The sequence below is a fragment of the Phascolarctos cinereus genome, unplaced genomic scaffold (genome assembly GCF_003287225.1).
Source record: "Phascolarctos cinereus isolate Bilbo 61053 unplaced genomic scaffold, phaCin_HiC Scaffold_4;HRSCAF=312, whole genome shotgun sequence".
Classification (NCBI taxonomy): domain Eukaryota; kingdom Metazoa; phylum Chordata; class Mammalia; order Diprotodontia; family Phascolarctidae; genus Phascolarctos; species Phascolarctos cinereus.
The window spans coordinates 547,053,936-547,081,450 of NW_027555847.1; the positions used below are offsets into that span (position 1 = coordinate 547,053,936).

At 36.3% G+C, this 27,515-nt stretch overlaps 1 protein-coding gene across 5 annotated transcripts in view; it reads right to left on the reverse strand.

Moving 5' to 3' along the window:
• The window catches only part of CARMIL1 (capping protein regulator and myosin 1 linker 1), a 382,099-nt gene that overhangs the window by 35,609 nt on the left and 318,975 nt on the right, over positions 1-27,515 (reverse strand). For all 5 annotated transcript variants that reach the window (XM_020986870.2, XM_020986868.2, XM_020986867.2 and 2 more), the window contains 5 exons: positions 25,114-25,289; positions 20,205-20,292; positions 17,859-18,008; positions 1,954-2,020; positions 1,138-1,334 (listed from right to left, as the gene is read on the reverse strand). In XM_020986870.2, the coding sequence (XP_020842529.1) occupies positions 1,138-1,334; positions 1,954-2,020; positions 17,859-18,008; positions 20,205-20,292; positions 25,114-25,289 (678 nt within the window). The remainder of the gene's footprint in view (positions 1-1,137; positions 1,335-1,953; positions 2,021-17,858; positions 18,009-20,204; positions 20,293-25,113; positions 25,290-27,515) is intronic.

Sequence of the window (27,515 nt, forward strand, 5' to 3'; positions counted from 1 at the left end):
GGGGAATTCCAGCCAATGTCACAAGATCTCTGAGTGTGAGATTATTTCCAAAGTGCTCTTGAACAAAGAAACTGCCACAATTTCCTTTAGAACAGAACAACAGAATCAACTATGCAGAACCTATATTCTGCAGTCTAATTACCAATCTTTCTGTGGGCCAAGGATTTAAGTGCAGGGACACTAAAGTCATTTTATGAACAAATTAGAGTTTTAATAGTCCTTTGCAGGGAGGGAGACAAACAGAAAGAATCATTCATACTATAATGTTGGTTACTGTCTTTTCACCATGAGTGATGACAGCTCACTTCACATTATCTTTAAAAAAATAAACTCCAAGTGTCCTCCAAAAAGATGCATTTAAATAAATCAAACTAACTTTAAAAAAGCTTATTTTTTTTCAGCTGTGCCAGTGGCATTCAGGTTAAGAGGGGAAGGGATAAGGTTCCTGCCAATTATCAATTATCTGAAAAAGGATTATGTTCTATATTAATAACCTGAAGTGATACAGGGTCTTTTCCACTTCTAAGCCAAGAGTTCTAAACTTTTTTTGTTCATAGATCCCTTTAGCAGTCTGGTGAAGACTATGCATAAAATGTGTACTATTACAAAGAAAAACAATGACACTGAAATAGTTGCCACGTACATATTTTTTGATAAGTTCACAGACCCCAGATTTTAAGAACCCCTTCAACGGAGACCAACAAAAACAGATCCAGACTAACAGAATCATGGTTGGATACGAAAAGGGAAGTGGGATTTTTTGCATATATGTGTATCTTTTCTGATATTACAAAGTGAAACATAAATGACTTGTTCTTTAATATTTAGCGAACCTTTTCACTCCTGAACATAAAAGGGCAACTCTAGACATGGTTTTTGTGTCACCAGAGATTTAAATTGTTCTCAGACACTCTATCCTGGTCCTAAGTTGCAATAAGTTTTATATACCTCCATTTTTAAAATGTGTCCGGAAGCTCTAATGTATGTTAATTTTGTTAATTTGCTGTGGATCTAGCCTTTGGCCATTACTTCTCTACCCTACATTTTAACTCTTTGTGAAATATCTTGTTCATATCACATTCCAGAGGTGAAAAAAAAGAAGAGATGGCACCTCACCAGTTACCCAGAGGAACTTACCGCTGTTTGGGTAGGCTGCTGTTTTTTATTCCTTTTGGGCCTTAACTTGGTGAAATGTTCCAGCTTCTTCCCTTCCTCAGAAGGCAGCTCTGAGATGAATCCAGAAGCCCTCTTGTCCTGTCTGATGGATGGGAAAGGTGGGTCCTCTATGTGAATTGGAACTTCTTCTAGTGCCTTATCAAGATCAAACTCCATTTCTTAAAGGAAGCAACAAAAGAGTGAATATCACATATGACAATGCCTAAAGACCAGCTGGGTGGTGCAAGGGATATAGTGCCTAGAGTCAGAAAGACTTATCTTTCTGAGTTCAAATCTCACTTCAGGTATTTACTATCTGTGTGACCCTGGGCAAGTCATTTAACCCCATTTGCCTGGGTTCCTTTTCAGTAAAATGAGCAGGAAAAGGAAACCACTCCAGTATCTTTGCCAAGAAAACAACAAATGGGGTCAAAAAGAGTCAGACATGACTAAAACAACTGAACAACAACAAAGACATGAAGTATTTTGATTCACTTCCATCACATTCAGCAAGTATTTATTGAGTACCAACTGTATTCAATGTACTGTGGTAGCTGTTATTTGTTGATAATAGAGGTGGCAATGACAGGTAAAATCTTGTAATTTATATCAGGAAAATCACTTTGCCCCTCTTTTGTTTCTCAATACTCATCTATAAAAACAGGTACATATAAGAAGAGCCATGAGGAAGAACATATTTCTATCTAAGAGGCAGTTTGAGTAGCTAGGGTACAAAGGCCAGATAAATAAGAAGTACATATTGTTATAATGGAATAAAAATAGGATGTATTAACTTACCAAAGGCCCTGGAAACAGGTCGGAGCATTCGACTATGGATACTTTTCCTTTTAGATTTAGGAGTCATCTAGCAATCAAAGAAAAAAAGCAATTAGTAATCATAGAAAAGTTACCCCACCATCTTCAGAAATACTTACTTTTTTAAAGTTTCAGTTTAACTCTGAGAATGGTTGAGTAACTTTGCTTCAACTGAAAGAATCATTCCATGTTTGAGAAAGTAGCAAATTTTCAAATCTGTCCAATTTTCTCCCCAAACTCTGGATTAGAGTGCACAACGATATTCGTGCTAATATTTCACAACCAGAACTGAAGTATTTTACTATGTCTTTGCAAAAACCTATCAGTGAGATGCATCCTTTTGATTCCAAAACTATGGACAAGACTATCATAATGCATAATATGCACTAGATTAAAGACAACAGAAATCAATTGCTAGGAATTCAAGACAAAGACATTTACTAACAGTTTATTATAGGAGCAAATGAATAAATTCAGCTTAATCACAGGATCACATATCTTGAACTAAAAAGTACCTCAGAGATCACGTAATCTAACTCCCTCATTATTCAGATGAATAAATTGAGTAGCTTTAAGTAGCTAACCTTTCTCAATTGTGTGTTGATTTTTTTTGCATTTCTCCTCGTTTTTCTTTAGTTATAATGTAATCAAATGAAACTCTTCTAGAATTATACAGCCTATATGTGCTGTCATGCTCAGTACATTCCCATAATTCCTGGTCCTTTTATCACATAAAAGACCATAAAAACAAGACCCCTTTTTCTACAAGCAATTTTCTCTTTAACTGATAAATTTTCACACTGGATTCTTAACACACTGTTAACTCTTAGTCATAAAGAGCTACTTAGTCAGTCTGACCAAAAGAGTAGTAGAGGACAAGCTGATGAATCTCTCTAAGGCTAGAAAAGGGTGAGTTGTTCATCATCATCATCATCATCATCATCATCATTAGTAGGATATAGAATCATTAAATTTTAAAACTGGAAGGAACCTCTGAAACCATCATCAATACCTCTTACTTTATAGATGAAGAAATTGGGACCTAGACTGATCAAATGATTTACCTAAGATCACACAGCTAAGTAATAGAGACAGAACTAGAAATGAGATCTGTGGGTGCAGGTAGGTGGCAGAGTGGATAGAGGTCCGGCCTTGGAGTCCGGAGGATCAGAGTTCAAATTAAGCCTCAGACAATGGACACTTACTGGCTGTGTGATCCTGGGTAAGTTCCTTGACCCCAATTTCCTCACCAAAAGAAAATGAAATGAATCTCTAGACTAGCTCTCTTTCCTCTACACTGTACCCCTATAGATATATTTTTGAATTTTAGGATTAAAAAAAAAACAAACCCTGCAAATTAGTTTGACAAATAAGAAAAGATGATTCAATGTTGAAAGAATTAAATCAGTTTGTGAACTTCAATCTCATGGCAGAACTTATTCTCCAAAAATCCAGTAAAAATAAAACCCTCTTAATTGAATGATATTTTCACTGAACAAACAGGAACACACTGAACACAGGCTTGATGTAAACAACTTTATAGTTTCAAAAACATAGCTAGTTTTTAAAAAAAAGTATATATTTATTTGAAAGAAAGGTGGGGGAGGGGAGAGGAATGATCAATTTTAGATCTAAACTGGTCATCTTAGCAGATAATAGTAAACCTGGCTGTTTTGGTTGTTATTCTGTTAAAACATGTTGATGTGATACCAATTTAAAACATTTATTCATAGAGAAAAGGCTTTTGTGGTTCTGTAAAAACGTATTACTTGAAGATTGGCCATGAGAGGCAATGATTTTGAAAATAGTTCTTACTCTCCTATAAGTTTGGCTTGGCATAAAAACATTCTAGAGTTAGACTTTCAGAGATTAGTAGTCCAACAGGCATCTCTACAACTCAGATCTCTCCCAAGCAGTTTGTCTTCAGCAGAAACTAATCCACACGATTAATGCCTCCAAATGGTCCATATATAGAATTCCTGCTCAGAGCCAATGTCAATAATAGTCTTTCTATGTCTTGAATATATCCTGTTCTTCAAGACATTTATGATCGTTTCTCCCAGTAGAAATCCTTGCAGTTGACTACAAGAAGGCAGAGTACATAATTGCCCAATGATGATGGACACTGAGAAAAATCAGACTGTAACTACAAAATTCAGGAGTTAGTCCAAGGGAGGACAGGCTTCTGATGCTGCTCCTGGTTTTGCTTATTATCGGTGTTGCTGCTCTTTTGGGGAGGGTGTGATGATAGTAGAAAAACACAGAATCACCAGGGAAGGTCCTCAGGGCTAGCATGTGGGAGAAAGACCTAGTAATACTGTCTCCATTGGTAAAACCCAGACAAAATGGATAATGAGTGTGAAAAATGACTCTTAGAGCTTTCCCTCAGCCATCTCCCTTCTGAAAAGTTCTTCAGAAGGACATTACTGATAATGAGATTGAATTATCTTATCTTGAATTACCTTTGACCAGTGTTATCCTCCACCCCAGGTCAGAATTGATTTAATCTGCTCAGGTTTGGGTGGAGACAGATTCTTCTGCCTAGATAGCCCAAAACATGGGGTGGTATTTCCTCTGTCCAGACAACAGGATGATATCAGCCCCTATTGACCACGATTAAGTGGCCTAAATCACTTACTCAAGACTTAATTTTATTATTAATTTATTTTGATTTATCAACAATCACTTCCATAAACTTTTTTTTTTTTGGCTAGGCAATGGGGTTAAGTGACTTGCCCAGAGTCACACAGCTAGTAAGTGTTATGTGTCTGAGGCCAGATTTGAACTCAGGTCCTCCTGAATCCAGGGTGGGTGCTCTATCCACTGCGCCACATAACTGCTCCCATAAGCTTTTGAGTTTAAAATTTTTCTATTCTTCCCTCCCCAAGATGGCACACAATCTGATACAGGCTCTACATTGAACATATTTTCACATTAATCATGTTGTAAAGAAAAATTAGAACCAATAGGAGGAACCACAAAAAAGAGGAAACAAAACAGAAGGGAAAAAAAAAGAACAAATAGTATATGTTTCCATCTGCATTCAAACTCCATAGTTCTTTCTTTAGATGGGGTTAGCATTTTCCATCATGAGACTTTTGGAGATGTCTTGGATCCTTGCATTGCTGAGAAGGGCTAAGTCTATCAAAGTTAGTCATTGTACAACATGGCTGTTACTGTGTACAGGTTCTGCTCACTTCACTCAGCATCAGTCCATACAAGTCTTTCCATGTTTTTCTGAAGTCTGCCTGCTCATCATTTCTATAGCACTCCATTACATTCACATACCACAACTTATTCAGCCATTCCCCAATTGATGGGCATCCTCTCAATTTCCAATTCTTTGCCACCACAAAAAAGCTGCTATAAATATTTTTGTACATGTAGGTCCTTTTCCCATTTGTATGATTTCTTTGGGATACAGCCCTAGAAGTGCTATGGCTATTTTCATAGCCCTTTGGGCATAACCCCAAGTTGCTCTCCAAAATGGTTGGATCATTACACAACTCCACCAACAATGCACTAGTGTTCCAATTTTCCCACATTTTCTCCAACATTTATCATTTCCTTGTTTTACTATGTTGGTCAATCTGATAGGTGTGATGTGGTACCTCAGAGTTGTTTTGATTTGCATTTCTCTAATCAATAGTGATTTAGAGCATTTTTTTCATATGACTATAGATGGTTTTAATTTCTTCATATGAGAACTGCCTGTTCATATCCTTTGACCATTTATCAATAGGGGAATGGCTTGTATTCTTATAAATTTGGCTTAGTTCTCAATATATTTTAGAAGTGAAGCCCTTTTCAGAGACACTGGTTGTAAAAATTCTTTCCTAGTTTTCTGCTTCTCTCCATCTTGGTTGCATTGGCTTTGTTTGTGCAAAAAACTTTTCAGTTTAATGTAATCAAAGTTATCCATTTTGCTTTTTGTAATGTTCTCTATCTCTTGTTTGGTCATGAATTCTTCTGTTCTCCATATATCTGATAGTTTGCTTATAATATCAGCCTTTATATCTAAATCGTGAACCCATTTTAACTTTATTTTGGTATATGGTGTGAGATTTTGGTCTATGTCTAGTTTCTGCCATATTCTTTTCCAGTTTTCCCAGCAATTTTTGTTAAACAGTGAGGTTTTTTTATTTTTATTTTTTGGGTTAGGCAATGGGGTTAAGGGACTTGACTTGCCCAGGGTCATGCAGCTAGTAAGTGTTATGTCTGAGGTCGGATTTGAACTCAGGTCCTTCTGAATCCAGGGCAGGTGCTCTATCCACTGAACCACCTAGCTGCCCCCTAAACAGTGAGTTCTTATCCCAGAAGCTAGGATCTTTGGGCTTACCAAATAGTAGATTACTGTAGTCATTTACTACTGTGTCTTGCATACCTAACCTATTCCATTGATCTACCACTCTATTTCTTGGCCATTGCCAAGTTGTTTTGATGACTGCTGCTTTATAATACCACCTTCCCCTGCATTTCTTTTCATTAGTTCCCTTGATATTCTGGACCTTTTGTTATTCCAAATGAATCATGTTAGTATTTTTTCTAGCTCTATAAAATAATCAAGACCTTATTTTAATATAGCCCACCTCCCAGTGTGCTGACCAATTGATTGGCAGCCCTTGGGAACACTATTCTTTGAAAGGCATAACCCTATACCCCCAAATCCCAAACTGACCCAGTTCTGGACTGGCCCGTTTAGGTAGCCTACTTCTGGACTGTAACTCCCATGCAGTGCACGTCAAGCCAGCTTGAGAGAAATTAAAGAGTGGACACACGCACCCAAATTTCATTTGTCTCTTCCTTAGAACAGACTATTTTTAAATTGGAGTTCGACATGAACTTACCACAGAAAAAAATAACTTAAGAACCATGAAGCTTCATTTACTTGTTATGAAGTTATACATACAGACAGTTCTCCATTTACATAAATGGACCTCTGGTAAAGTGATTTTTACATAACATGAATTTGACTCTACCCACTTCACTTAGCCTGTATAATGAAGGCATACACAAAATAATAACTTTACACAAGTCATAACATGTATCAAAGTGCAGACATAATATATACTGCACCATGCTAAACAGAATTATGAAATGAAAGGTAAAGTTAATAATAAAGCATGCATAGTATTAGATAGCAAAGTTAATAGAGATGTGCAGTATGTTGTCCCTTCCCTACCTACCACACCTAGCTTTTATCACAGATTAGTTGGCTGTGCAACTTGGTTTATGAAGCTATCAGGGGATATTTGGACAGTGGCTCTCTTTTTTTCCTGGTATATCTGACAACAGCAAGCAATATTATGGTCAACTAGTCTTTGAACTTTAAAAAAATCTTTTAGTATTTGGATCCATCTTTTCAATACATAAAAAAAAATCACTGAAATGATGAAATGCTTCTGCCAACCATTTTGTCATGAATGTTTTTGTTTCTGCCTCAGGTTCTGAAGCTTCCCTTTCTTACTCTGCAGTTTTTGAAGCTAGCAGCTCAATTAGATCCTCACTTGACAGTTCTTCACCAGGAGACTTAATGGACTCCTCCATGTAATTCTCATCCACTTCTAGTTTCAATTCTTGTGCTAATTTTACAATCTTGTTACTTCTTCAAAAGTTTTACCTTAGCCAAATCCACCAGGATTGAGCTATGGGTACACTTTTCCCCAAACTCTCTTCATACATGTTTCTGTTACATTTTCCATGCCTTAACAATATTCCACATTGCATGGTAAATATTATAGAACTTCCAGAAATCTCACAAAGTCAAGTCCTTATCTGAATCAAAAGCTGCAATTACCAGAACAAATGTAGTGTGTAAATATTATGCCTTGAAAAAATTTGCAGTCACTCTTAGATTCACAGGTTGTCATAACAAGATAGTGGTATGTTTTCATTAAAATCATTCTGACAGGGGAGAGTGACCTGGGGCACTATCCAAAATAAGTAGAATCTTGAAAAGAATATCATTATCATTACAAAACTTCTACAGGACTTCAGGAATGAAGCAGTGCATAAACTACTGTTCAAAGATGATCAGGGTTACCCATGCCTTAAGGTTAGCACAAATAATGCACAGATAGTGTAACCATGCTGACTCCTTTTAAAGCCCTGGGATTTCCTGAGTAGTGCACAAGAACAGGTTATAATTTACAAGTCCCAGAGGCATTCCCTCCAAGCAGAAGAGTAAAGGTATTTTTCAAAGCTTTATGCCTTGAGATAGCTTTTCCGTCCACCAAGTAGGTTTGAGGTGGCATTCTTGGATAAAATAGGCCAGTTTTCTTTAGATCAAAGATTTGGTTTGGCAAGTAGGGACCTTCATTTATTGCTTTTTTTTTGCAGGAATTCTGGGAACTTCTTTGCTGTTTTAATATCTGCACTACAAGCCTCTTCAGACATTTGCACAATATGAAATCCCATAGGATTTTTAAATTATGCAAATCAATCACTGCTTGCTTTAAATACCTGTGGTTCCTTTGGGTACTTTACCTTTAAATCTACTTTGCAAAAGGAATATTATAATTTTTCTTGAATTTCAGATTTTGTAAAGTTGAATTTGCATAATGCAAATTTACATAAAGCAGAACTGTCTGTATATACTCTATATACTAAATATAGAAAGTGCCCCATTTGCAAACAGATCTGTTCATCTCTTAGATAGTCCTGCCCAATTCCATAACAAATCTTTAAGGTCATTCAATATAATTAGGACAAATGGTTCTGATTTTACAATTTAAAAAGAAAAGAAATCCCTGCTCAAGTAGTATGTACTTTCACCACCTTTATCTTCCTAATTTCTCAAAGTTGGAAGACTGAATAAGACAAATCTCACTATTTTGCTTTATTGTGTTTATTACAGGTGCTGGTAACAATATCACATCTGTGTCCTTCACAAGCATCTTCCAAAACATGGCGACATTTCACTGGATTTTAAAGAACCCCTTACTAATTTTTTTTTTTGCTTAATTTGTCAGACAACTGCCCATTTGTAAATGGATAGATTAACATTTTCATGGAAGAATGTGACTTTTCAATTGTCCCCAAAGTCACTCATTTTTAAAAGTTCATACTGCTTATAGTTCACATTAGAGCCTTATACCTGACAATGGTAAGTAAGATCTCATTTTCCACAAATTTTTCCTACCTGGAATTTATTTTTTTTACCCTGCCTGACAGAATTATAAAAGATATCAATTTCCAAAGTGGTCCCACTACAATCAACCATGCAAACTTGGTAGCCATAAAAATCCTGGAACAGAAGTATAAACAGGAAATGATAAAGATAGCTTTTCAGGATTAGATTTATAACGCTGTTCTTGAGTTGCCATTTTGTTTTGACCTGCTTACTTTTGCAGATGAGTTGTATCTGGGATGAAATTCTGACTTCATAATCTTCTCCAGCATCATTTATCCACTTCCCTATCTTTACCAACCTGTGGGATTAAGTCCACTGTATCTAGCTGTCCCCTGAATCTGTTCATCCTCATTAGTCCTTTGTCTATTAAGCTTCAATTCTGGAACGACTGGTGAGTAGGCTACAAAGTGATTCCACGTACATGAGAGGGATCAGTCATCTAAACCCCACAGACATAGCTCTCATATGGACATCTCATAGAAAAATATATACAGACTAACACTACTCAGTGCAAATTAAAATGCTAGAATTCAAGAACCTTTGCTTCAAAGGCAACTGATCTCAAAAAAGCAACAGTTACTCTAGAAACCCTCACAAAGCACTGAGGAATGCGTGTCTTTTTTTTTAATACACTTTTAGTAGGGCAAATATAAAGACTTCTTTTTCAACCTATCACAGCAACCTGTAACTGGCTACCCTCCATCACCATGACAGAATCAACTAAGAAAGTTCCCTATTCAAAGACAAGGTTAGCCCAAATGCTGGGGACCCTTACTATAAACTGCTGACTGCTATTATTTGTTTCATTTAATTTCTGTGACTGAATTTAAATCACTTTACCTACAGTTCAATGTACATTAATGCCTACTTTATTTTATTATTTTCTTTTTTCTTTCTTTCTTTCTTTTTTTTTTTTTTGTTAGGCAATCAGGGTTAAGTGACTTGCCCAGGGTCACACAGCTGCTATGTGTCAAGTGTCTGAGGGCAGATTTGAACTAAGGTCCTCCTCACTTCAGGGCCGCTTCTATCCACTGCACCACCTAGCTGCCCTATTAATACCTATTTTAAACATGAATCATAATAACTAATATAGAAATCCAACATATAAACCCAGAGCATATTTCTGTTTCATCAAGTTTTCAGTCTCTACTTCCTAGATATGTACTAGTTAGAAATGCTGCAAATATTCAAAACAGCTTAAAGAATACTGCCCACTTCAAATTTTTATCCTCCAAACTTTCTACAAACATTACTAAGTCTGCACAATGCATGAAAAAAAAAAACCCTCTCACCTCAAACCTAAAAAAATTTATTCTTGGAGATTTCTTAATACTCATCATCAGGTAGGGATAAGGTGTATAAAAAATATTTCTAATGCAGGAAATTAATCATAATGCCAACTTTCCACAAACTTAGGTTTGCTATGATAGGACAAAAACAAATCTAAAGAAAAACTGGCAAATTTAAGCAAACCTGTCATTTTGTGACATAAAAACCCCAAATGCTTTTTCTTTTTAAACCTGAATGACATTTTGTTTGTACCCCTTTCATCAACATTTTCTGCTTGCTTTCAGGCATATGGCTGGGGATATTTTAAATTCATCAGCTGTTATGCTGGTTGAACCTTCTTGTAAAATCCAATCTTGTCTCTAAATTGCTGCCTATTTCATTCAATAACTGAGGATGGATGACAATCCAGTCTCTGGGGAGACTAGCAAGGGAGCACAGAAGCAAATGGAGCAGGAGAATATAAACAAGTAGGGCCAGAAACTGTGAGGCTACCAAAAAAATACTTACACTTGTACAGCAGAGAGTCTCCATGCAGCAAAAAGAAAGAAAAAAAAAAGAATATGAATGGAAGGGAGAAAAAGCAACAGCAGTTTCCGGAAAAGAGGAGAGAGACATACCATTCAGAAACACAAAGACGACAGGAAAGCCAAAAATACATAAAAAATCTCAACTAAAAAGGAGGGTTGCAAGAATGAAGTACAAATTTCACTGGTTTAAGGCAGGCTCACTATTAGTATTTTTTAAATAATCAGAAACACAGTAATATCTTGAAAAATAACAGACATTTAAATATAGGGAGTGCCTTTCTCTATATGAAGGACTTCAAGGTACAATTTACCAGTCCTCTCTTCACTCCTTTTCCCCCCTCCCCTGCACATATTATTAACAGTTTTCGGTGGATGGGGAAATCAAGGGTTTTAGAGACTCAAACCATCAAAGATGTAGGAAGGCTGTTTCATAGGCCATCAGACCATCTGTATTTATGCTGTACTCTCTGGCTATGACTCAGCTGCTGACCTTATGCAACAGAACCAACTCTGGGGGAAATTGTGCTGGTGTCTTTTAGAGATTCTCAAGTCTCTGCTTTCTGAGGTCTTTATACCATTCTATGTGCCTCTCTCTGCAACATTTAAGATTTAAGCCCTAGTATGCTTAGGTTCTCTTCCTCCTGTTAAAATCTGAACACAGAAAAGGATCTGATTTTAACACATAGCACAGTGCTTTACACATATTGGACATTCAATAAATATTGAGGATGATAAAATAAAAGATCTCTTGATGCATTGAAACAAGCAGGCAGGGATTAACTACCACAGACGCTAGCTTTTTTTTTTTCTAAAGCTCTGTATTTTATATTTCTCTCTCTTCTCAATGGAATACTGATTCAGTATAATGAAAAGTACTTCAGACATAATTATGCACCTAATGGATCATTATAAGACAAGGCAGGGAACCTTTCTACTGGTTCAGCCCTGGTGTGACAGTGAAGAAGATTCCTCTTAACAAGATGGCGTATCCATGGCAACACTCATATAAACTTTTACCTTTTCAACAGATCAAAAGCCATTAGTTCATTTTTTTTTCTTCTCTCTTTTTTTTCTTCCAGTTTTAGAACCCATATGGGCAATGGCACCTTCAAAGTTACTCATTTCAGGGCTTTTAGAGGAAGCCAAACATTTCAAAGAGCAAAGGACTTCTAATGGTCAAGAGGAAGTCATCCTCATCTATTCCATCTCATTGTTTCCTATGGAGAGCTACATAGGAATCACAGACACTATGTGGAGATGGCATAGGGGAAGAAGAAAGAAAGAAAAAAATAAAGAAGGATTATTTTGGAACAAAGATTAGAGGAAATAGTAGCCACTTAGTATTGACTAGTTATTTAGCTTCATCATATCAGAGAGAAGACAAACTAATTTACACTTATCCTCTAATAAGCAGAGTCTTAGGCCCTGGACTCTGATAAGTGAGCTCTCTCCTTACCTAGTCTAGAATTAGATATCTACATCATTTTCTTGCCATTTCCAAACCAAGTCTACCAATCCAATAGATTATCTGGAATGCATTTGTACATACCTTGTTTATACATAGTTGTTTGCATGTTATCTCCCCCAATAGACTCCCTCATTAAGTTCCTGGAGGGAGCTGTCTTCTTTGAATGACCAGCACTTAGCATAGTTCCAGGAACTTAGTAGATGCTTAAAAATGCTTGTTTGCTGACTGACCTCCCACCTTCCCACCTTTCTAGCTTCCCTTTATATATTTTCTTCTTCCATTAGAACATAAGTTCCTTGAAGGCAGGGACTGTCTTGCTTGCTTATATTTTTCTAGCACTTAGCACAGTATCTAGTACTTAGTAAATGCTTAATAAATGCTTTGTCATTCATTCGTTATTATTTTACACTTGAATGATCAACTACTGATGGATAATAACAGAAGGCTTGTGGAAAAGATTGATATGATCTGAATAGCTGTTTTATTTTATTTTTTGGTCTAGATTTGACACTGAATCACAGTATGGAACTTGTGGTATAGAAATATTACCCATTTCTATACATCTACAACTTTTTTGTAACCATCTTAGAGAACTGCTTGGAGCACTAAGACAATAAGTGATCACACTCAGAGCAGGTAGGACTTGCACCCACGTATTCTTGGTAGCTTTCTGTCCACTACAACACACGGTTCACTATATTTTGGGAATATAAACTGTCAAAACACCAAACAGAGACAGAACTAATGGTGTCATTTAGAGATGTATTTATATACCTGCATATTAGTTTTAGGATGGATTAAAATTTTATTTATTTCATTCTGAACTTAAGAAATAAAACAAGTATACATAACATAGTAGAAGAGGAAAAAAAAGATGATTCCAATGAAATTGCCAAACTATTATGCACAATTCTGCATTACTCTTGAAGAGTCTCAAATGATGAGACTTTAGTTGCTCTCAGGTCAATAATGCGCTGGCTAACATAAGCCCTTTGACTAATTAATCACTCCCCAAATTCCTCAGACTTTACATAGTCAAAGCAACAAGTTAAAAGATTGTTGACTGAACTTCATTTCTTGCAAATTAATTAATCATACAGATTTTTAGCTCTGCTGCCAAGAAGTCAATCTAAAAGTTGTCACGGAAATTTCCCCCCACTGTTGACCTCTACTGCTAATCTATGTTACAGGTTCAGGTGTATTTATTATCTATGAAAGGAAGCCCATGCTTGCAAACAGAATTGACTTCTTGATCTGAGGAGTTGTGGGGAAAAGAGAGAAGTGGGTATGTGAGTACAGAGAAAGGGGCAACGTTTCAGGAAAGAGCTGCTTAGAGCCTTTATTTAGTTTGCAATCTAAAGTCAGCTCAAGTACCACCTTCTAAACCTTTCTCAAGCCCCCCCCCATTGCTAGTACACTCCTTTCCAAAACTATTATATGTTCACTTTGCTATATTATGTACATGCTTATATATGCACATATTATCTCTCTAATTAGAATGAAAGCTCCTTGAAAGCAGGGACTTCTGTCTTTGTATGCTCCACACTTAGCACTGTGCTTGGCCCACAGTAATTGCTTAATAATTCTTTCAACCAAAGTCTCTGGCACTGTTAAATAATTAGAATCAGAAACTGGTGTGAGTTTATTAGTAGAAAGCACATTAAATATGCATTACCATCTACTTTGTTGCTGTACTGCTGGGACCATGGAACTGTTCTCTAAGACTTACAACTGAAACGTCATCTATGTGTTGCTGCCACCTTTTGAGTGTGAATTCCTTGAGAAAATGAACTAGTTTGCTTCTCTATTTGTATACCTACTGCTTATCACTGTGCTTTCCACAAAGTAAGTGCTTAATAATTGCTTTTTCATTCTTTTATTCATTGTTAATCAATTTTTTTAGAATAGTTAGATTCATTACATGCTAGGAAAAAAATGTTTCCAATAACTTTGATGCATGGATGAAAGAAATGTAACAACAACAACAACAAAATACTGCTAGATGACCTGTGTGTTATAATTCTTATACGATAAATATAGCAAATTCATTTCAATAAGTATTTGTTGAATGTCTACCATGTGCCCAGAACTGCATTAGAAACTATAAAGCTACAAAATTCCTATTCTTTAACCTTAAGCAGTTTGACAGAGACACAAGACTTCTTTGCTCAACCATGCACATACATTTGTACTTTTGAATCAAACAAGAAGGAAAAAAATTAAGCATGTACTATGCTAAGAGCTAGGGATACAAACAGGAAAAGGGAAATAGTCTTGACTGACAAGAAGCTTACACTTTATTTTGAGGAAACAACACACAAAAGCTAAACTGCAGTGAAGATTGAAAGGTCCTAAGTGTCGACATCACAGAAGTGATGTGGACAATAGTTACATAAATTGGTTGGATGACAATACTTGAGGATTGTAGCATGTAGAGCCTGGGCAGATGGTGCCAGTGGTCTTCCATTTCAACAGAAGGAATAGGTTTGATTCCCACCTCATCTGAGCCCTATGAAAAATCAAGCAGCCCAGGCAAAGGCAGAAGGCAAGAGAAGAGAATGCTCTTGTAGTATGCACATGGATGGTACCTATATATAGTAGGCAGGCTCTGCTACAACTGACAATAATGCAAACTTAACATTTGTACAGTGCTAAATGTTTTCTAATTGCCTTCATGTATTCCCCTCCTGATTAAATAAGAATATTGTTCTCATTTCAAGGACAACAATGACAATGCTTGGGTTTCCTCTCAGGGATGTTTAATTTACTGTGGGGGTACAGTCACTGGTACTGGGTGAATGGCAAAGTTCAGTTTTGAAAAATTATATTTCCCTCTTTTAGGAATAGATATCTCAAAACTGGGTTTTGACTTATGTGTACTACTATCCAGGGTATCTAATGACAACATACCTGTTTGATAAGAGATGTCAACAAAGGCAACAACAAAGAAAGATTTGTTGTTCTGATGCTTTGATGTGAGTGGGAACAAGTATGAGAAGGCTCTTGCTAATGGCCTCTTCCTTTCAAGGTAACAGAGACATTTTTGTCACTGAGTTCAGGTATTGATGTAAAGCTACCTTGTAAAGGTGATCTAATTCTCCTCTAAGTATTATGCCTGTGTTGGGGGGTGGGTGGGGGAAGCCCACAATAGATATCAGATGAATAGTGATGCCTATTTAGGGCAGCTTAGGTTAAGTAGTAAGCCAAGTCAAGAAGCATTTAGTAAACATCTAATTGATTCCAGGCACTGTTAAAAGCTGAGAAAAAAATCTGAGACTCTACTTTCCATGGAAGAAGAAATTAACCATGGGGGAGATGAAAATCCTCAATTTCTACTTTCTAGTAATATACTTAACATTTTAAATTAGAGCAAATATTAAAAGCAACAAAAAAGTATACTTTTAAATTTAATCATGATAAACTCCAGTTATTTATAAATATTCTTATACTTTTCATATTTTTAATGTTATTTCTCTCACATGCTTTGTCTCTTTCCTTTCCCTGTTCTTCTCTCATTTTCCAAGTGTGTAGAACTCTAGGTGAGAAAATTTCCTAAACCAAAGGAAATCAGCTACTGTTCTGCAACTTAATAGTCTTAAGAGAGTTTCTGGGGGTGGTGTGGTGGATAGTATCCTTTTCCCCCCATTACCTTGTATCATTTAATCAACCAACACACAGTTATTCTGTCTTGTCTCAAGGCAATCTGCTGTCAGACAAAATAGAAGTAGCTGCATTTTTGGCTAGGATTCCCCCTAGTCTTGATGTGTCTTACATCTGCATTTTGTAATCTCCCCATTTTCTGAAGAGTGACAGACCCTTTTTCTTCAACATTTTAAAGCCAAACTAAACAGAACCTGTTTTAAACAAACCTGTAGTTCGAGTGGTTTCCTCAGGAAAGCTAAGTAGTCTTCCACTTGGGCTTAAAACAAACAACAACAAAAACCCACAAAAGCATTTGTTTCAACAAAATATTGGCCAGCTCACAAATTTTCCCTCAATTCTTCCCAGACTTAGAATTGTAAGTGTAACTGCAGCAAAGATCATACAGTATTATATGGCTCATTTTTGGTTTCTATTTAAATCCTCTCTTCTTCATTGCCATTTTTTTGGGGGGAAGATGAGGCTTCATCTTGGAAGGATTGCTATCTGCCATCAGGTCCTGAGAGACTATGGTCATTGGCGCAGTAAGATACACTATCTCCTAAATGCAAACACGCACACACACACACACACACACACACACACACACACACACACACGTACGTCAGAGAAGGCAATACCCCAAAGCCATTCATAACAATTCAACCAATTCCCTTAATATAACCCGCTATTCTGTTTAATTCTTTGCATATTTATTGATACTTATTTGCATACAGAGAATTATCTGTCTTATCTTTCTTTATACTGTAATCTTCATTGAAGGTCAGGATTATATTACTAATAGACTACAGAACATTAACCTCATTAGTACTCATGGCTAAATAAATTATATTGACCATAACAGATCAGATTTTTTTTAAAGTTGAAAAAGTAAAAAATATGCTGAGTTGAAAGTTAACAGTTTCTAGGACAAAGTAACTTTTATAAGGACAAATATACACGTCTATATGGGAGAGCTGTGGCAATATCAGTATTCTACCACCTACTCACTTAACTTTAGGAGCTAGATAGTTTTGCCTTAAAAAAAACAGTAATCACATTCGAATCTGTGGATTAAAAAGGCAAAAACTATTATCACAACTGTTTTTACTGATAATAATCGTAGTGTAATGAACATTAATAATGAACTCAATACCTTGAGAAAAATATCTGTCTCAGAATAAAAAAAATCAAACCACATGTTTGTGTGTGTATGTCTATATATAATATATATATATACATATATACATATATATATGAAAATATATATCAATATATATGTAGACATACACATATATACATATACACACATATACCTATATAGACACATACATACATATACATACACACACTCATAAACTCTAGTTATATAGTTAGACATTTTACCCTTGAATTTAAGAGAGCATGCAGTGTCAGGACCTTCTTCTAAGAGAATCAGATAAGCATGATGGTATTAACAATCTACTTTCAAAACTAAAACAAAAATAAGATAACAATGCTTAGACGACTGTGTAATAATACTTGAAGTAGAGGGACTATGCCAGAGGGTGAACGGACTATATGAATTGCAAACACAAAGAGACAAGCTTCAGGGGAAGGAATGATGTCAGAGCTAAGAAAGACTTACTTGTCATATTTGATTCAGGGCAAATGTTCTTATATCCATTTATTTCACTCTTTCATTTAGGAACGTATCTATCATAGAAATAAGCTAGACTTTCTCCATAGCTATATTTTTCCTGCTTTTGCAAAAGTGAAATTCTAAACCAGTAAAAAGAGCCAAATACAGGAGGCAAGAGTGCTAATTGTTGCTAAAAGGAGGCTGTCTTACCATGCAGGTATCTAAGTCTTCCAAACGCTCTATTTCAGTCAACTCCTCCACAGTGATGATGGAGCGTTTAACTGGCTTTTCCTCAGCCAATTCAATCTCCAAGGACTCCTGATGTGGAAGTAGTTTGCCTCTCCTGGTAAAATGGTCAGCCTAGGGAGAGAAGAAAACATGTCAAATATGCACAGGGTGAGGCTGAAAGATGAGGAGCAGGAAAATTTGGCTGTTGGTACACTTGAGGCCATTGTCCACTAGATGGCGCAATAGGGAGCAAGGTTGGCAGGTAGTTATTCCTATAGTAAAGACAGGTACCATTTTTCCTTTTGCCATCCCCATACATACCATAGGGAAGAATACAAATGCTATTTCTCCTTTCAGTGATTTTATTAGGAACCTGTTGTGAGGCAATTTATCTCTATGCTGAGTACTGAAAAAGTGTTGACTGAGGGAAAAAAAATGACCTCAACTCTCATTTCAATAAAGCAAGATCTGAGTGGAAGAAACTCACTAGCAACTCTTGTCTGAATTACTGTCGGTTCACAAACTACTTGTTGCTTTTAATTAATTCATGTTAAGAATGTAATTTGAGATACGCACCATGAATTGCCAGTGTTCTGTTTTGGTTCAATGTGTTAAATGTGCAATCAAACAGCAGGATGTGGAAGATGTTGTGATAAGAAATATGCACCAGCACTGGCCTGATCTTCAAAATAAAACTAGTCAATTCTATGGAATTTTGAGGTGAAAGGAAAGGAAAACAATTTTAAACCATTCTTTGGATACTTTGGGATAAGGTAGAGAGAATTTCACAGCTTTTCAAACTTTACTTCAACAACCAAGTTTCAGTTTGAAATTTTTTTTTATTACAGTAATTATGCTCTCTCAGTCATCCTCCAAATTCAGAAGCACTGACATTAAATTGAAACTCAAGAAAGTAAAAATATTTCCAAAGAATCATTTTTCTAAGGGAAAAAAAAGAAAAAAGTTTCTAAACTATGTGGGGAAAGGTCAACATTTCTTCAGTGGTTATAACTCTACCCAATGCCAAAACACACACATGAAAAAAGACAAACTACCAAAAATCAACATGAAAAGTAAAAAGTGTAGTGTCGTAAAACACTTAGATTCCACAGTGTGAAATGTTCAGTGTTATAAAGAGTGACATTTTTCATCTGTATGTTTTGTCGATATGTGACTTGCGTCATAAATAAATTTTAAGGTAAGCTTTGGAAGGGTAACACACACATACACACACACCACCTAAAAACCTGCTTGCAACAGGAATGTGTTGCTTGTTTATTCTTTGCTTATAGAAAACAGATTCAACTGGAAAAGTCAAATAGTAAATATTCTTATTCACGGTAGGTTGAACTGTAGTACCCCCCCCCATTTTTGACTCATTTTTCTCACTAGGAGATAAATGTAATATGAGTTCAGTGGAGTTTTGAGAATGGTAATTTTTAAGTTCTTACACAAAACCCAAGGCCTACTCCTTTCTTATCCCCCAACAGTCACACTGCTCTGTAATTAGACTGTTGATTCATAATCAACTCTCATGTACACAGTTGAAATTTCTTCACTGGAAGAAACTTTTCTTATAACCCATAACTTGAATGGAAGGTTTCCACTTCATTATATTATCTTTAGTATTCAAGTGTCAGGCTACAACTATAGTTGTTAAACCTTCAACTCTGCCTCAGGGGATTCTCTGAGCTCCAAGGCAATGGCACAAAATTTCTGAAATATTCTCTCTCATATGTCCTATTATTGGAAGTGAAATCCTTTACTTTGCTATGAACTCCAGTTTCTACATAAATGAAATTTAAATGTCTACCTCTGCAGCATCTCCTAATGCCCCACTCTGAAGTCAGCAGCTATCTCTCCTATGAACATGTGCATTTTACTTTAGGCATTTTCTTTTCACATCTAAATATTTTATCTTCTTCCTTACTTGAAAGTACAGCCTATTCTTAAATATCCATGTGTAGGATAAGATGAACAAAGCTTAATGACATTAAGATGACTAGGCCAATTTCTAGCTTTGGTCATCCCTTACCAAACATTTTTATTGAGGTTACTAACAAATAGCAGTAACTCTGGATTTGGTCTAACTTACTCTTTTCATTCCCGATAGTCTAGTAAAGACAGCAGCAATCAATGGGAAAGCCAGAATGCAGGTAGGCATCAGGAAGAAAGCAAAAGCCTGGATAATGAAAAAACTGGGCAACATGACTTAGCAGCATTATGAAGGAGAAAGTGTATCTACAAAGCTATAAAGAAGCTAAAAAGTATTCCAAGATCATCTGGTAACCAGGCATAGCTTCAGCTCAAAATTCTGCCAGCACTCACCAGTTTATGATGGCAGTGTGAAAGGGCATCCAAGATTTCATCTACAATTCGGTCAGAGAGGAAAGAGGCCACTGTCAGCTTCACTTCACTGTGCGAAAAAGGAAAAGAAGGCCATACAAGCATGTTAATTTGTACAAGGGAACTCCCTTCTAGTTTTGATTCTGGGCTGATATGATCATCAGTGACCCAGTTACCAACCCTGAAAATGGAATATAAGAATGTATGAGCAGGGCAAGGGACTTTTAAAAATAATCTTTTAACACTTCAATAAACACAAAAGTAAGAGACTTTCTTTACCAATCTCGACCTGCCTTTGCAATTTCAAAACTCAAGATCCAATGTTAGAAATAAAAAACATCTGGTTAAAGGCAAACATAATAGGGACCATATGTTCAATTTGCTGAGGAACAATTCATCCATTGACAAGAGTGAAAACAAAACAGGTCTGGAATAAATTAAGAAAATCTAGTCTGGTTTTGTCAAGCCTTGGTTATTACCTTAATACCCACACTTCTTCCTGGCATCTGTTTTGCTCAGTTTTACAAAATAAATGATATCTCATTCTACCCCTGCTAATCTCGGCCATCTTGCACACCTGCGTCAGGGGGCATTTCCAAAGACAGGCTCAGTCTAGAACTGAGTGTTCTCCTTCTGCCTTTACTACTAGATTGCTGTGCCACCCAGGGCAGGTCACTTCAATTCTCTGTTCCTCGGTTTTCTCTTTAAAAAGAGAGTTTTGGGGGAGATAGGTCCCTTCTTGTCCTTGTAGTAGGCATCAGTTTTTGCACCCCATATCTAAGACGTTCGGTGAAAGCACTAATGTTCTATTTCAGCGGCTCTCTTGTTTTCCATCCCCTGGAAGGAGACTCAGAAGCATCAGAGCATGGCTTGTGTGTTTCAGTAACAAGAAAGCTTAATCCCTCTAATTCCCTTGGACCACTGATAATTTAGGTAGCGGTTTCACAGTTTAGCCTTTATGAGGAATATACATCCATGAGTGTTTTCACTTGTGAATGATCCTATACATTCACAGATGTGAACCCATGTGGTAGCCCCAAACCCCACACCACTGAACAAATTCAACAAGCTTCTGAAATCAATAGGGTTTCAGTTTTCCTAGCAAGGCAAAGGAGATACTGAAACAATAATAGTAATAGTATCATATTATAAAACTAAAATGGAACACAACCATGCCTATCATGCAAAAATCTCTTCTAACCCAAGGGCAATAACGTAAACAAAGACATTGAGGCTTTGAAAGTTCTTTGGCAGTGAAAAGGGAGAGAACTGGAAGCATTAACTCAATGATGTTTTAGATTAAGTTTTTCCAATCTAAGGATTAAATTTAAAAAAACAAAGACTTCATTAAGTACCCCCGTAAGGTCTTGATGTTTGCTCTATCATACCTTTGCTATTTTTCCCTCAGCACATGGGGATAACCCACATAAAAAAAAGAAAGCTTTTCATTTTTTTCACTAAGGTAAAAAGAATTTTGTTTGCTTGTACCCTTCAGATGGCAGTGTTAAAAAGGAAAGTCTCTGTAAGAAATGCATCTGTATGCATACCTCAGTAATTATTCTTGTACTAGGCTGGACACTGAGTTTATCATTTACTTGCCTCAGCTAGCCCTAGCTTGTAAGGCTTTTATGGAAAATGGATCAAGGCAACACACATGTGCGCACTTGAATGTGCGTGCTTGAGTGTGTGTGTGTGTGTGTGTGTGTGTGTGTGTGTGTGCGTGCATGTGTGTTAGACTGATGCCCAAAATGAAAACTGCATTCAAGTCACAGATTTAGAGTTGGAAGGGAACTCAAAGTCCATCTAGTCCAGAGGTTCCCAAACCTATTTGGCCTTCCCACCACCCTTAAAAAAAATTACTTAGCACCGCCCTGACCCCCCAATCTATTTTCTTTAACCCTTTAACAGTATTTTTTGCATCATTTCAAAAAAAATTATGTTTTTGAAATGATACATATTAAATTTAGTAATTTATTGTAAATTTGTGGGTTTTTTCCTGCACTGAAATTTTGATGACACAATGTCATGTATTCATATAGTATATAACCATATAGTATTATATTGTAAACAAGTCATTACATGCACATATTAATGCCAATGCATGCTGGACTTAGCAACAATGTATGACATGCTCACCTGCCAACACTTGCTTCTTAAGACATGACCACTGATTGGTTATAACTTGCATTTTGTGTATTTACTTGGAAAGTAATGTAATCACTATGACTTTAACTGTTATACAACAGATGAAACATGTACGAATAGTTTTTCAAAATTTTCTTCTCTTCTTTCCTTATGCTTCCGCAGCCCCCATATTTTTCAATGCCCTTCAATCGCACCCAAGACTACTACTGCACTCCTGGATCATTCTAGCACCCTACAGGGGGCAGCATTGCTCACTATGGGAACCTATAATTAGTCCAACACATATTTTACAGATGAAGAAACTGAGGCTCATATAGGTTAAAAGACTGTACTCAAGTTCATAGAGGAAGTGAACCTCAGAGATCAGAATTGAACTGTGATCCCCTGACTGCAGAGAGAGTTTTTTTTTCACTTCATCATCCTGCTTCCCAATCTTGCTAAGTCTAGAAATCAGAAAACATTACATAAAGGATGTAATAAAGTTTCTGTTACAACTCAACTGGCTCAACATGTCATTTTTTTAGTTCTATAACTTTACAAAGATTTGGCTGATTTTTAACCAGATTTGAAACTTCACATCCTACTAAAGGTAATGAATATATACCCACACTAGAGTGGGTGTTCTATTGGAGGTTTGATCAACAGTCTTGAAAGAAAATGGTGGTAATAGAAATTCTAAATGGGATATTCTCAGTAATTTTGGGGGGTATTTCATTGAAATGTTGTTGAGTGAAACAGTAATTAGTCAATAATTCCATATAGGTCTTTGAATCTCTCACTTTTAAAAAATCCTTTCAGTGGCCGTGGTCAATTCCTTTCCTGTTTACAATCAGGTATCATAGAAAGTTACTGAAAGCAGTATATTAAATGTGAGACAGTCTCACAATTGCAGAATTACTGTTTCCTCCAAATTGAATTGTTTAAAGTACAAATACAGTCTTTCCTCCTACATTGTGACTTTCCTCATTGTGGTTTTTAATATATGTCGACTCGGCATAAGAAATTAAATAGGAATTTTGGGGAGTTTTGTGAAAACAGCAGATGACACTCAAAGGCCAGCAGACAACACAGAACCGGTGATCAAACACTTATCCCAGATTTTACAACAAGGTACTGTAAACACTCCATAAAAGAAAAAAAGCAGACTTCTCTGGTATAAAAGGACAGCCTAAAAGTTTTATGTGGATTTTTCCAGATCTCAGGGGCACTGTGCCCCTAACCCCTGTGATGTAGAAGGGATAACTGTATAGCACATTCTCAACTACGAGGCCCAGAGCAGCCTGGTGTACTAGAAAATGTATCAGGGACCTAGGCTCAAATCCTGGCTCTGGCACATGGGACCACTAACAGGTCTTTAAATTTTTCTGAACCTCAATTGCCACATTTGTAAAATGAAGTTAATAATATAGAGCACTGCCAACCTCACAGAAATATCACGTGGAAAGGATTTTGAAGCAGTGTAGAAATTTGACATTATTAATTAGGAATTATTTGTGCTTCTTTTCCCTGCTCTGTCCTATGGTGACGTAATTGCTTGTTAGCCCACCAACTAACCAACTAAATCAGGAAGGAAAGGCAGCAAGACATAACAGAAAGAGAGGTTTGAGTTCAAATCCCCCCTCTAATACCATATGAACATAGGTAAGTGACTTAACTTCTCTGATCCTCACTTCCTTAACCTGAAAAATGGGAATAAGAATATTTATAATGCATGGCTCACAGGGTGACTGTTAAGGACCAAGGTAAGGACCAAGATAATATACACAGAAAGTCCTACATAAATGTCAGTTATTATTACTAGAATAAAAATTATTACTAGAATAAAAAATTTTATATCTTTTTTGCATTCTTATAAAGGATTGGTAGTGAAGTTTGTAATTAGGGACAAAAAGTCATATTATTAAATTATCTGGGTTTAAAACAACCTAGGTTTTTCATTGACCATTACCTCCTTAACTAAGATCACTAAGAATCAGTGGGATTCTTAGTGGGATCAGTTGGGAACAGATTGTAATCACCAGAGTATTTTAGTAAACAACTCGAAGAAGTTCGGTGGTGATTACAGATACTAAATGGGATTTTTTTTGGTGACAACTGCTTTTAAAACAAGCTTCTAAACTTCCAAAAGGAAATTTGTATAAATTCCCAAAAAGGTCATCTTAGCATACATGTAATATCATAAGCTACTTAATACTATGCTTGTATTGAAAGAGTTCAGAGGCCATACCAAAATAGTAGTGGGCTTCTATCCATTGAAGAAATTCACATTTACATCCACTATTTCAATATCTGATGAGAAACTCATTGCTAATCCTCAGGCTAATGATTTATGAAGGCAAAATGTTAAAAGATAATAAGCAGCAAACAGGGTATATAGACATGTATGAAAATCAAAACTCAAAAGAGCAGATAAAGGCAAATCTACAAATGACACAGAGATTTATGTAATTTTCCTCTTTAGAAAATGTATAGGACTTACATATTTTTGTGTAAAAATATGAGTATCCAGACTGGGCCTATTAATCTGATCCAAGAACTATATGTGTTTACATACATACGTGCACACACGCATGCACACACACACACACGTACATATCTAATATGTATTAGATATACGGTTTCTGTGTGCATATGTGAATATGTAAAAACACATACATATACACACATACAAAGAAATACCTTATTCCTCACTGTATATAAAGAAAAAAGAAACTGTATATTCTAATTATCAGATTTTTCAACCAACCTAATCTTGTTAAGAATATCAATTCCAGACTGCTCCAATAGGACATTTTTAACAAAGGTGCGTGGAATGGAAATCTTTTCAGTGCTGGCATGAATCAGGTCTTGTCGGATGTTGGCCTTTTTCATCACATTGGGGCAAAGATCCTCAGCAGCATCTACCATGGATTCAAGTAATGCCTGCAATGAAGCACAAGTAGAGGGGAAAGATATCAGGATACTAGAAGTATGCAAGACACCAGAACTTCCATAAAACTGAAGAGTCATCATGTGTGACTGTGAAGACTTCTGATAGCAGCAACATGCCTGAAAGTCACAAAAGAAGAGGATAATGGAATCCTGCTACATGAAGTATTAAACTGGGCAGCCCCACTGCGCCTGTTACTTCCAAATGGTCATTGATTGCATATAACTGTATTAAATTTGACATGTGCTAGGAATAAAGTTATAGGCATTTATAAACAGGTGTTTTTAAAATGGTGTGTCAGCTGTACTTCATGACAAAAAGTATTTAAAATTTTAAAAGCAGCATTCATCCCACAAGTTGGCATTTTTAGGCTTTTCTCCAGGACACAATGAAAGTAGTCTTCTGGAAATATGCACATAGAGTACAATCCTTGTTTTCTATCTTTTAAGATAGTACTCTCATTGAAACCTAACATAGCAACATGGTAAGTTAAATCATTCTTTTCCTGTGGCCAGGTGGCTTCACAGAAAATGAAAAATTGTTAGAAATTTATGATTTATAACATAACATCCCTAGGTGCCAAGTAAAACAATTACAGGAACTCAGATTCTCATCTTGATAATTACTTCATTTTGAACAACAAAAGGCTTGAAACTCTAAATTCTACTTTGTTATACAGTAGTAATATCACTGAAAGAAATCAAGACTTTATACCAAGAAACCTCAACCTTCCACACAAAGAAGAGAAGAAAAGCCTAGGGTTTGTTCGGTTGCTTTTAGCACATTCCATTTAGGACCAAACATTAGAAAGTATCTTTAGGAAGATAAAAACCATCCTGCTTCAGAATAACTTCATGCCAAATACTTTGTGCCTTGGCTTCATGTTTTTCAACCATCAAATTCAGAACTGGAAGGACATTTAGAGATCCTTTAAGAGTCAACTGGGGCAGGGGACAGCTAGGTGGTGCAGAGGATAGAGCACTGGCCCTGGAGTCAGGAGAACATGAGTTCAAATCTGACCTCAGACACATAACACTTATTAGCTGTGTGACTCTGGGCATGTCACTAACCCCATAGCCTAGCAAAAAACCAAAAAAGAATCGACTAGGTAATATAATAGATAGAGACCTGGGGTCAGGAAGATTGCAGTTTAAATTCTGGCTCAGGTACTTAATGGGCAAATGTTTTAACCTGTGTCTGCCTCAACGTCCTCATCCATAAAAGGGGGATAATAATAGCACCTATCTCCCAGGGCTGTCATAAGGATACAATAAGACAATATTTGTAAAGTTCTCGGCAAATCTTAAAGAACTACATAAATGCCAACTATAATCACCATTACCACCATTATCATTAGCTCCTGAAAGGATATATGACCTGTCCAAGGTCCTAAAAGGTAGAAAATAACTGAGGCAGGACTACAACCTAAATTATCTGGCTTCAGTTTTATTGCACTTGTAATCATGCCTTAGTCTAATGCCTTTCCAAAACACTTCTATGGATGACAGTGATTACAAAGGAAGGCAGTGGGGTATAGTGGGAACAAATAGTATAAGTTTCTGCCACCAGTTTTGTTACTAGCTGGCTCTGTGACTTGAGCCACTTAATGTCCCAGGCCTCAATCTAGTCATTTAGACTAGATCATTTCCAAGGTCCTTTTTAGCTATGACTGACTGTATGATTAGGATACAATATATAGACACTCCTACAAAAGGCACTCAAAATTAAATTAGTAATTATGAATATGCAATCATTTATACTCTCTTCATCTTTCCAATCCTGACACCATTGAGAACAAGTTCTACTTCATGCCATCTTCTGCTACCAAATTCCTTGTACCCTGGGCTTATCACCAATCATTGCAGAACAAGGTAGCTTCATGCTCTTTTTTTCCCCCTTTTATGTAGTATTTCATTTTTCCCTAGTTATACATTCAAAAAATAATTTTTAACATTAGTTTTTAAATCTTTGAGTTCTAAATCCTTTCCTTCGTCCCTCTGCCCCCTTCATTGAGAAGGCAAGCAATTCAATGTAGGTTATACATACGTAGTCATGCATGTTGTTAAAGAACACATAGACCAAAAAAACAAAACAAATAAAAAACCCCCAAAAAACCAAAATCTTAAGAAAAATAAAGAAAGCAAAAAAAAATATGCTTCAATCTGTATTCAGACATATTAGAGCTTTCCCTGGGGATGGATAGCCTTTTTCATCGTAAG